The sequence below is a fragment of the Peromyscus eremicus genome, chromosome 6, assembly GCF_949786415.1.
Source record: "Peromyscus eremicus chromosome 6, PerEre_H2_v1, whole genome shotgun sequence".
NCBI classification, from domain to species: domain Eukaryota; kingdom Metazoa; phylum Chordata; class Mammalia; order Rodentia; family Cricetidae; genus Peromyscus; species Peromyscus eremicus.
Window position 1 is genome coordinate 12815656 of NC_081421.1, and position 12304 is coordinate 12827959.

Below are 12304 nucleotides of genomic sequence, written 5' to 3' on the forward strand. Positions count from 1 at the left end.
TTAGGAGGTAGAGGCAGGAAATCAGGAGTTCAAGGTTATCCTTAATTACATAATGAGGCCAGCCTAGGCTACATGAACCCTGATTTTAAAAAAAAGGGGGGAGGTGATTATGAATCAGCCTCAGAAAAGTTTTTCTCTATGGTGAACATTGTTTTTCATATAACTAAGATGAAAGTACTAAATGTTACTAATACAGCTTACTAGTTTGATGATGTTATAATTCCTTAATAACTGCAAACCAGGCCAGGCGGTGGTGGCGCACGCCTTTAATCCCAGCACTCAGGAGGCAGAGCCAGGCAGATCTCTGTGAGTTCGAGGCCAGCCTGGGCTACCAAGTGAGTCCCAGGAAAGGCGCAAAGCTACACAGAGAAACCCTGTCTCGAAAAACCAAAAAAAAAAAAAAAAAAAAAAAAAAAAAAAAAAATTGCAAACCAGATTGCCTAGATTTCAACCTCTGTCTTCAATACAGTATCAGAATGCATTAGCAATTATTCAACAGCAACTCCAACTTACATACCTCATTTTCAATGTAGCTATTGAGAAGATCTTGGGTCAGTTGTCTGTACAGGCTACTCTGGATGGGCAGATCAATACTCTTGACTTTCCCTTTTTTAATAGTCTGATTTATGCGGTCTTGCTTGTCTGAAGGAGGTGACTAGAAAAGAAAATCAAATCAAAAGTGAAAATTTCTAAAACTAACAAAGAAAGAAGCAAAGCCAAACAAGCCTATTACCGTGTTCTGTATTTAAAAACAAAACTGGAAGGGTTAGGAAGCAGCTCAGAGTAAAGTGCTTGTCTAGCATTCACCAACTCCGCTATCAATTTCTACTATCACCCCCATGCTTCCACATAAAAAACTAATACCGATAGCCTTTTGTATTCTGTTTAATGCTAAATCCTTTCTACATTTGGAATATGGAGTTGGAAATCCAAAGCTGTAATGAACTACCACTTCACATACAATACTGTGCTATAATTCATGACAAAGGAAAACAAATATAGGTAAGGGTATGAAGAAACTGGAATCTTTCCTTTTAACTGTTGGTGCCATTATAAACTGTATAGTAATTGCTGCCAGTTTTTAAAATAACTGAGCCATTGTGATGGTTCATGGGGTACTTGTTGCTAAGCCTGACAACCTGAATACAATCCCCGAGAGCCACATGCAAGTTGTCCTTTGACCTCCACACAAGAGTTGTGGCACATATGTATATACACACACCCACACCCCAAAGCTAGCTGAGAGGTTCTTCAAAATGCTAAACACTTAAATATGATTATGACTAGCAATTTGTTGCTAAGTTAAGTGTCTAAGAAAATGAAAACATCCACACAGAAAACTTGTCAAAAGTAACATTCTCAACAGGAAAACTACACTGTAAATGTTCATCACTAGTAAATGGGTAAATTAGAATGTGGGATGCACTGATACAATGCAGTATTAGGCTATGACTAGAAATGAAATACTAACACATCTTATCACTAAGATGAACCTTGAAGCCATGCATAATGTAAAAAGGCACCTTTAAAGGCATTTATCTGAAATTTCCAGAATAGGCAAATCTGTAGAGACAAAGTAGGCTAATGGTTGCCTGTGGCTGGAAGGGGAAGAATTTAGAGAAAGAGAGAATTGTAGCTCATGAGTACATGACTATTTTTAGGGCAAAAAATTCTCTAAAATTGTAATGATGCAGGTGTGAGGATCCAGAAACTGCTGATCTGTACACTAAGTGGGAGAACTGTGTGACGAACCAGGTATACTTCAAACTCTTAAACAAAAACACAATTCTGAGTAAAATGAGAAAGTAATAAAAACAGGTTTCAGGTTTTAAATAATTCTATAATCTAGAATTTAAAACCTCTAAGGAAAATAATCATACAGCTATGCTGTACAGATGGACTTCTGTACAGGGCAGAAGCGTGTCAAGATGGTACCATGGAGCTGAAGCTACTTACCTAGGCCACAGGGACATGACTCGTATATTATTATATTAGTAAACAATCTCAATGAGAGTCATTTATCCGCTAGCATTTTGCATTAAACATTTATTAAACTATTATTTTTTAAGATTGTATTTTTATTGTTTTTAATTTATGTATGTGCATGTGTATTTGTGTGTGGGTTTGTGCATGTGAGTATAGATGCCTGTAGATGTAGGAAAAGGTCACTGGGCCCCTGGAGCTAAGTTGTAGGCCATTGGGAGCCACTGGACATGGCTGCTAGGAAGCAAACTCAGGTCCTTTGGAAGAACAGTAAGCACTCTTAACCATGAACTATCTCCCCAGACCTAATATCTTATTCAGAGACTTGAATGGAAGTAGGGGACTTAAAAAGTCAATGGAATCTGATGCTCTCAGGACAGCAGACATGGAAAGTGATAGGATGAAGCCCATTAGCCCATCACCTCCCTGCTACCACCACCACAGCTGGCTCAGATACTCATACTAAAATATATTTAGCTGAGTATGGTGGCACACACCATTTATTCCAATACTCTGGAAAGCAGAGGCAGACAGATCTCTGTGAGCTCAAGACAGCCATCCTGGTCTACACAATGGATTCCAGGCTAGCCAGGAAATAAGGAGACCTTGTCTTCTACTCCCCAAAGATTTTTTTAAATATGATGTGACCAAAATTCCATGCAGAGCATTATACATTTAAATTCATTTGGAATTGCTCCATTTCTCCATTTCTCTGAGACTGTGTAATTTCTAGTGAAAAAAATGCTATTAAAACATCTTTTTCCCTGTCAAAAGATAATTTTACTTGTAGTATTATGTTTGGTTCTTTTAAAACCTTTTAAGTAAGATTCTGAAATGTGGGTATTTTGGTTGTAAGCTCTCTCTGCTTCTCATGGCACTGTAGTTTAAATTTACTAAGCACATTAAAGAGCAAGCAGCGTGAAGCAAACACATCAGCTAGTCCATCTCAGCACATCTCAGCCAGATATGTTAAGTAGTGCAGGCCTTTGGCCCAACTACTTGGGGGGCTGAGGAGGGAATAAGCACCCTAAATGTGAGACAGTCCTGTACTACAACAGGAAGCCTTGTCTAAAACAGACACACCCAAACAAGCAGACGCAAAGCCCAAACCTGACAAAGCTCCAAACACACAACCACAAAAATAGGAAAGAAAACCTTCGCTTTGGCCCCTGTGTGGTCAATCTCCTCTTCCGGGGTGTGCTCAGCATGACCTTTTTGATGACCTCCTTCTTCCTGGTCAACTTGCATTTTGTCCTGGCAAAATATATAATGGACGGTATAAAGTTTCCTTTTCTAGTAAAAAGCATAGCCCTTTTCCCATGTGGTGTGCATACTAAAGCAGCTCACTTTACAAATGATAGTAGCAACAAACAGATTAACAAGTATAAATGAAAAGATCAGTTTGAAGCTGTATAAACAGACCTTCTCATTCACCTTTTTGACCAAAAAGTTGTAAAGAATATAGACAGCTGTTTTCAAACTTATAAATCAAGATTCAAAAAATTAAGCTTTAAAAAAGAAGAATATTCAACTTGACATTAAAATATTATGGAGCTGACCTTAGATGGAAAAAGATGAGACTCAACTACACAATTCAGTTACATATTTTAAATTTATTTTTTATTGAAAATCATTTTTTTATACAATATATTCTAATCTCAGTTTCCCCTACCTCTTCTCCTCCCAGATCCTCTCCACCTTCCCATCCTTCTAACTCCATGCTCTTTCTGTTACATATTTTTTTTGGAGATTTATTTATTTATTATGTATACAATGTTCTGCCTGTATATATGCCTGCAGGCCAGAAGAGGGCACCAGATCTCATTATATGTGGTTGCTGGGACTTGAACTCAAGACCTCTGGAAGAGCAGTCAGTGCTCTTAACCTCTGAACCATCTCTCCAGCCCTCTGTTGCATATTTTAAATGTAAAAAATACCGAAATTAACCAAAACTCAGACGTCTTTGAAGCACTCAAATATAAACAGCCAAATGGGCTGTCCATTTGGCAAACAATCTTAAACAACAGATACATTCTTGTACCACCAACCTCTTGAAAGAAGTAGCCTAGAATATAGGAATTGTACTTTTTTGCTGTATCTGGACTTGAGCAAATATGGACTTCTCAGTTTTGCCAAAGAGAAAAACAGACTAAATTATTTTTTTTCACTCCTAGGAGTTTAATCCAGGACTTTGTGCATGCAAAACTACAGCTCTACCTCTGAGCTACAGCTCCAGCCCTAGCATTCAGGATCAGTTATGTTTTATATTCTAATTCTTCCCTTACAACTCAACAACTTCCCACATCATGACAAGAGGTAAACATGCAGTGTTGAGTTGTGGTCACAGAGGAACATAATGTAAACATTAATGCAACACAGTAACAAAGAAAAAATGTTGTTGGTGCTCTCTGCCTCCTACTTGTGGATCAAGATAGGACCTCAGCTGTCACTGCCACCACGTCTTTGCTCCGCTCTCATGGACTCTACCCCTTTGAATCTGTAAGCCCAATTAAAAAAAAAGGACTCACCCACTGAGCCATCTCTCCAGCGCTCACCCCACTTTTTCTTTTAAGAAAAAATGTAAGTGGAGCTCTTCTTCTGTAGTCAAGGCTGATTTTAAACTTTCTGCAAAATTCCTCTTCCTGAGAACCAGGATTAAAACTACTCACTGTGTGTGTGTGTGTGTGTGTGTGTGTGTGTGTATGTGTGTGTGCATGGACATGCGCACATACTTTTAGTTGGAGGTGTCATTCCTCAGGCACCATTTATTTTTTTTTAAACAGGGTTTCTCACTAGGTTTAACTCAACAAATAGGCTAGGCTACATGGTAAGGCCCAGAGGTTCATTCTGTCTTTCCTCTCCAGGCTGAGCCTGTACCATCAAGCTCAGCTTTTAAAATGTGGGTTCTGGGTTTGAACTCAGGTCCTCATGTTGTAAGAAGCATTCACCAATTGGGCTATCTCCTAGCTCTGAAAACCCATTCTTAAATGCACAAATAAAGGGAAGGACTTGGGAATTCCTCCAAATGTGAGTAGAAAAAAATAACTGATAAATGCAATTGACAATAACATACAAATTGTGCACATAAAAAGGTAAACATTTTCTGCAAGTCAATAGAATCAAGCCCCCCCTGAGCTGGGCACAGAAGACAAGGGTGCACACCTATAATTTCAGCATTCTAAAGGCGGAAGCAGGAGGATCAGGAGTGCATTTCGCCTCAACTACATAGACAGTTTAAGGACAGTCTCGGTAGCATGAGAACTTGTCTCAACAGTTCCCTAATTCTCCTTCCTCTACAATATATTAGCAGTAAATTCAGTGCCTCATAAATCTTTCATAAAGTAGAACATCTACATTTGAATGTCACTGGACATATCCCTTTCTTTAACTGCCACAGATATTTTATAACTAAATCCTGAAAAAAATTTAAGAAACTACTTAAGAAGTATGCTTTTAACCCCAGAATGCCAGGAGGCAGAGACAGGTGGATATCTATGAGTTTGAGGCCACTTGGTCTATAGAGTGAGAATCTGTCTACAAAGAACAAAAATATGTGTTTAGCTCAAAAGTTACTCCTAGTTTTATCTAGCTATAAATAAAATGCATGTTTGAAAGAATTTAACAATGGATTTCAAAACTTTCATGTCCCATATAAGCTATGAACGATGCCTTGGCCCCTGTGAAGTGCGTTCCAAGATACCAGGTGTAGACTACTCTTAAACTAAGTCTTCCTTGGTATGGTTATGAAGACAAGGCCTACAGAAGAAAGCCCATGGCTAATCGGAGGAAATCAGGTATTCACTACTGGGTGCTGTCATGATCCCAGGTGAGAGGAACCAGATAGGGTGTCTACCTACCACATCATCTTTGCTTTCATTCTTAGATGAGGCTTCTGTTTCCATAGGGGCATCACTGTGATCGCCTTCCAGATTCTGCTTCTCAATCACTGATGCACTGGCCACACTGAAGATTCCATGGATGTTAATACGAACTTTAACTTTTACTTTAGAACTATCACCATCAGACTGCGGGAAAACATTCTGAATAGTGAAGTTCCCTTAAGGAAAAAAAGCTTTGATTAGTGTATTAACCTCAGATCAAACTCACTAAAGGTTTTAGTAACTTAATCGTCATCTTTAAGGCATATGTAAAAATATGATTAAATTCTGGATGATTGCTATGGAACAAGTGCTTTGTTCAGATTATCCTTCTTACAGCATTAACAAAGCTGGTGTGAAGACTCACACATTCAGTAATTTGCTAGGAAAAATGTGATTTCACTACTATTTATGTATTTGTCATGTGCATGTGCACATACTTTCACATATATGGCACCATGTGAGTGTGGAGGTCAGAGGACAACCTTCAGGAGTTGCTTCTTTTCTTCTACCATGGGAATCATCTGGGAATTGAACTCAGGTCATCAGGCCTGATGGCAAGTGCTGTTATCACACTGAGCCATCTTGCTAAACCAAGAGCTGGGATTCTAAACTAAGGACAATTTTATTTGATTCAAAAGCTAATGAATGACTTTAAGTAACTTATAATTAAAAGACAAAATAACAAAATCTAATTTCTGAGTTTGAAAACTTTGTATATATGCATATGTATATAAATTTTGTTAGGATTTTTATAATTATTGTAAATTATTGTTCATGAAAAGCATTTCTAAACATTAAAAGCAAATTATCCTATACCAAAATTAGTGGTATCAACTAAAGAGAGAATAACAGGCCAAAAGTTAAGACAGGCCAGTGAACAAGTTTGAATTACAGTTTTACAGGTTGGGTTGTACACCAACACTCATTCTATGTCTCACGCAGTACTTCACAAGGTAATAATAGTATTGGTAGATAGGTTTTTGGTTCTGTTTTTGCATTGTTTTTAAGGGTCTATTAAATTGAAGACTGGTTTCCTTATCAAAGGAGACAATCAGAAAAGGTCTTACATACATACACGGGAATGTCATGTGACTATGAAGATTATTTTTTACAGTCCTACAAGGAAACATACCTTCCTTCTTAAAAATTAATTAAGACTAGTCAAGTGCAGTAGTGAGAAGAGGGGAAGTGTGGAACAGGAGTTCAACCTGTAACTGACTGTGAACACTCAACTGAGATAACTAACTACCTTCAGACCAGCTGCAAACATTTTCTATAGCTCAGTTCAAAACTCTAGCTCACAATGGAGACAATATACATCCGTTGCTGAAGCCATCTAGCTGGTGGACCCACCTGTAGCTGCCATAAAAACAGTGTAACTTGCAGTAACTTCTACTGCTTTAGTAATTGCTTTCAAGGTTTATTTTCTCCTTTTTAGTCTATTAATATAGAAACTTTTAAAAAATATTTCTTTTAAATATTATAAAATCATGTTTTATATTGTATCATTTAAACATAAACAGATATAATGGATATCACAATTCTCTATTTGCTCTTTCATATCACTTGACAATACAGTTTCGGAGTTACATAGTCATGTTAATAATACAAACACAATTTGCCTAAAAGTGTTTTTCTATTAGCCAACCTTGACATAAACTTTTCAGGCCAATTTTAGAACACTTAGAATACAGAGTCCATGAAATCAGAAGTAGGACTAGTTGGGAAGAGGAAGAGGAGTGGTAGAAAGAGAGGCTAATGGGGCTGAATATTATCAAAGCACACTGCATATATGGATATACACACCAAGAGGAAAATGTCATAATGAAACCCATCATCCTGTACAAAGACTATACACTAATAATATAGAAGCCAAAACAAATGAGGACTATTCAAACATGCTACTTTTCTAGAAATAAAGCAAGCATAAAAAAGTTCAGTTACAAAAAAAGTACAAATTTAAGATCAAGACTAATTTAAATGAAATGTTAATTTTTGCTTACTTAATTCTATATATTGTTTATTTGCTTTGTTTGTTTTTTTTGTTTTTTGTTTTGTTTGTTTTTTTGTTTTGTTTTGTTTTTCGAGACAGGGTTTCTCTGTGTAGCTTTGCGCCTTTTCCTGGAACTCACTTGGTAGCCCAGGCTGGCCTCGAACTCACAGAGATCCGCCTGGCTCTGCCTCCCGAGTGCTGGGATTAAAGGTGTGCGCCACCACACCCGGCTGTTTGTTGTTTTTTGAGACAGGATTTTTTTTTTTTCTGTAGCCTTGGCTGATCTGGATCTAGCTCTGTATACCAGGCTGGTCTTGAACTCATAGAGATCCACCTGCCTCTGCCTCCCAAGTGCTGGGATTAAAGGCGTAAGCCACCACCACCTGGCTATATATTGTTTATTAAAGGTTAAAAACTTAAGAAATTTTTTTGTTGTCTTACCAATTCTTGGATCAGGATAAGGCACTTCATGCAAATTAGTATAAAATGCTTCTAGTTCAAATGGTTCCTTCTTGTGGAAAGTTATGACCTTTGAGAATGGTGCAGGATGGTTCTTAGAGAAGACTTCACATTCCCTAAAGTGCAGGTAGAAAAGACATTCATTTAAATAAAGCAAATAGGTTGCCTGGGAATCCAATGTCAGAATATACTTCACTCTTAATTCATGAGCAGTAATTGAAAAGATGAACATATGTAAGGAAAAACACCTATGGATTTTTCTATTTTCAACAAGTTAACAATTTAAGGCTTTCAGAACATCTAACGTAACTGATCGCTGTACACTAAGAAAGAAAATTACCAGAGAATATGCACATTGTGTGGTCATATGTAGGAAGGGTAAGGCCCTGCCTATTAACTCTCAAACATTTGACCATATGCAGCCCTTTGAATTACAGCCCCCATTAAGTACTCTTATTTGGAAATAAATTTACAGAAGGGTACAGATATAAAAACATTACAAAGAGTATCTGTGTATCAGTCTCCTAGACTTGCTACTGCCCTTTGCCCTATTTGTCTTGTCATTTGAATGCACATATTCTATCTGTGCATTTTGTACTAAACAAATTGAAAGTGACACATTTGTGTTATTATTGCAAATACTTCTGTATGCACTTCCTAAAAGGGAAAGTCTCTCAAGTTTTAATCATATTCCAATTGTTCATCTTATGTCTGTTTATAGTGTTTTCTTCCCTCTAGAGGAGGAAGTTTTAAACTTGCAGTAATCTCTATTCCTTAAAGAATGTAACAGGAATGTTTATGACTATTGCGTATGGCTGTTTATTATATAACATCATATCACCTCAGTCACTCAAGGGATTAAAATACACAGATGAAACTTTTCTTCCTAGTTTCACTACCACATAGGCTTTTTAGTTTAGCTCTCTCTATATTTTGAGATTTTTCTTACTTACATATTTAACTGAAATTGAACTCTATATAACAGTTCTTGACTTGAGCCATATTAAAACAAGTCATCCAAATGCTCTGTATGGCATTCATATAGGGCTGTGTCTGTTACGTTTTCTATTGCTGCAATGAAACATGACAAAAAGCAAGTTGGGGAAGTAAGGGTTTATTCAGCTTCCACTTCCTCATTGGTTGATCATCAAAGGAAGTCAGGGCAGAAACTCGAGCACTTCAGGAACCTGAAGGCAGAAGCCATGGAAGAGTGCTGTGTACTGGCTTGCTCCATATGGCTTGCTCAGCCTGTTTTCTTACAGAACTCAGGACCATCATCCCAATGGGCTGAGCCCTACCACATCAATCACTAATTACGAAAATGCTCTACAGACTGGCCCACAGCCTGATCTTATGGAGGCATTTCCTCAATTGAGGTTCTTTCCTCTCAGATGACTGTAGTTTGTGACAAGTTGACATGAATCTAGTCAGCACAAGTTGATAGTCTGTATTTTTAAAATTTGTACAAAAAAAATTCAGTTTCTTGGGTATAATGACATACAGAACACAGAACAAAAGCAAGTTCACAATGTAGATACAGTTTTACTCATTGTATAAGCTATTTCCAAACGGGAGGCAAGTAAAATACTTTACAATTTTTTATTTTTGTAGTGAAGCAAGCTTCACTAAGAAAGAAATGAATTCTTAGCTTCACTAAGAAAAGAAAGAATTACATGCTGGGCAATTTGCAGAAACAATGTAAATGTCAACAGAAGCACAAAAATATGATTTACATTAAATTCTTAATAGAGTATATAATACATAGTAAATAAAATATTATTTATATTTTAACTAGATGTATAAAAGTATTTTTATTACACAGTAATAAAAGCATTCTTTTTAGATCTTTTTTTTTGTCTTTTTAGACAGGGTCTCCTGTAGCCCACGTTGTCCTTTAATGTTCTATGTAGCTGAGCACATTGAACTTCGATCCTCCTGTCTCCACCACATGGGTGCTAGGATTACAGGCATGCTTCAACACACTAGGTCTATTTATGTGGCACTGAAGACGGAACCCATGACTTTGTACATGCTAGGTAAGTGCTCTACCAACTGAGTCATATCAGGGAGAAAAAAATAGTACCCCCTCCCTTTTTTACAATAATTATGTTAAATTTTGTTTTTGTTTTTGTTTTTGTTTTTGTTTTTCGAGACAGGGTTTCTCTGTAGTTTTGCGCCTTTCCTGGAACTCACTTTGTAGACCAGGCTGGCCTCGAACTCACAGAGATCCGCCTGCCTCTGCCTCCCGAGTGCTAGGATTAAAGGCGTGCGCCACCACCGCCCGGCAATTATGTTAAATTTAAAAGTATAGGGGAAAATGGAATAAAACATGTAATCTTGTGTTAATAGCAATATAAGGAATTTTTTTAGATATTGTACTAACACTAATTTGCTAGTATGAGTCAAAACGGGTGCTTATGCTCTGGCTAAGCAATTTTACTCTGTTATTTTATAGACAGAGCAAACATACCTGTGCTGTGGGATGTATGGCAAATGTGTTGCTAATTAATCAATAAAACACTGATTGGCCATTGGCTAGGCAGGAAGTATAGGCGGGGCAAGGAGGAGAATAAAGCTGGGAAGTGGAAGGCTGAGTCAGAGAGACACTGCCAGCCGCCAAGATGAGAAACAGCATGTGAAGATGCCGGTAAGCCACGAGCCATGTGGCAAGGTATAGATTAAAGGAAATGGATTAATTTAAGCTATAAGAACAGTTAGCAAGAAGCCTGCCACGGCCATACAGTTTGAAAGCAACATAAGTCTCTGTGTTTACTTGGTCGGGTCTGAGAGGCTGTGGGACTGGCAGGTGAAAGAGATTTGCCCTGACTGTGGGCCAGGCAGGAAAACTCCAGCTACATACCTGTACATGGTTATATGTATAGCAATGTTTCTAAACACTTAACTGGTGTTTAGCAAAATGTGATTTTTCCTAGTGCTTTGGCTATTTACTACAGCATATTCAACTGTTGCAACAGTTTTCTGTTTGCTGATGTGGGAAAGTCCTATGCAGTATCTTTTTCAAAAACCAATTGCATGGGAGCTCCACAGATGACTCTGTATGTACTGAACAGGTGCATGCATTTATTTATGATCATTCAAAGAACAGGCATGGGCAGATACACTTGATGCTAAAAATGGCTAATGTGAATTAACAAATATGCCCATCATGGTTTGTAAGTTAATTTTTATAGTCTCTTTTCTCTAATACTATTTGACACATTTAACAAATTTTATAGTTACTTATTTGTATTTTATGAACATTGGTATTTTGCCTACATATATGTCTATGTGAGAGTGTCAGATCCCCTGGAACAGGAGTTACAGTTTTGAGCTGCCATGTAAGTGCTAGGAATTGAGCCCAAGTCCTCTGGAAGAGTAGCCAGTGTTCTTAACAGCTGAGACATCTCTCAACAAAATTTTAAGATTTTAAAAAGCATAAATTCCACTAATTTAGAAAAAGCAGATTTGATTGGTTGAAGATTTATGATAAAATATAGTTAAGATTTTAAAAATAACTTACCCAGTCCCTTCTTCAAAAGAAGTCTTCCACCTTAATGTGATTGAGTAGGGAACAAGGTCTGTTATTGAAAATTCACGCACTTTAAATGCTGGTGACAGAATCGCACACTGAAAGTAAGAAATGCACTTAAATGAGCAAATAAAAATCATATTCTAGATTAACCATAAATAAACTGCTGAGTGATGTCTTTATAGTAAAAACTGTGAAGATTTTAAAATTTATTACATCTTTGTAATGACAAAAGAAAGTTTAAAAGGGCCCACACTATTTTATGTGACTTTACAAAAGCTAATCTAAGAACAGCTTTAAATTTCCAAAAGGAATTATTAATGAACATCATCTCAAAAATTCAGTTTTCAGTACATAAACACATTATCCTAACACTGTTTAAAAGTACAAGAGAAACCAGGTATGGTGGTGCATGCCTTTAATCCCAGCACTTTAAAGGCAGAGGCAGGTACATACATA

The 12304-nt window shown here is 37.2% G+C and overlaps 1 protein-coding gene across 2 annotated transcripts in view; it reads right to left on the reverse strand.

Annotated features, from left to right (window-relative positions):
• The window catches only part of Hspa4l (heat shock protein family A (Hsp70) member 4 like), a 46622-nt gene that overhangs the window by 11346 nt on the left and 22972 nt on the right, over positions 1-12304 (reverse strand). For both annotated transcript variants that reach the window (XM_059265178.1, XM_059265179.1), the window contains exons 11-15: positions 11837-11943; positions 8299-8432; positions 5841-6040; positions 3139-3237; positions 518-655 (exon numbers count right to left, since the gene is read on the reverse strand). In XM_059265178.1, the coding sequence (XP_059121161.1) occupies positions 518-655; positions 3139-3237; positions 5841-6040; positions 8299-8432; positions 11837-11943 (678 nt within the window). The remainder of the gene's footprint in view (positions 1-517; positions 656-3138; positions 3238-5840; positions 6041-8298; positions 8433-11836; positions 11944-12304) is intronic.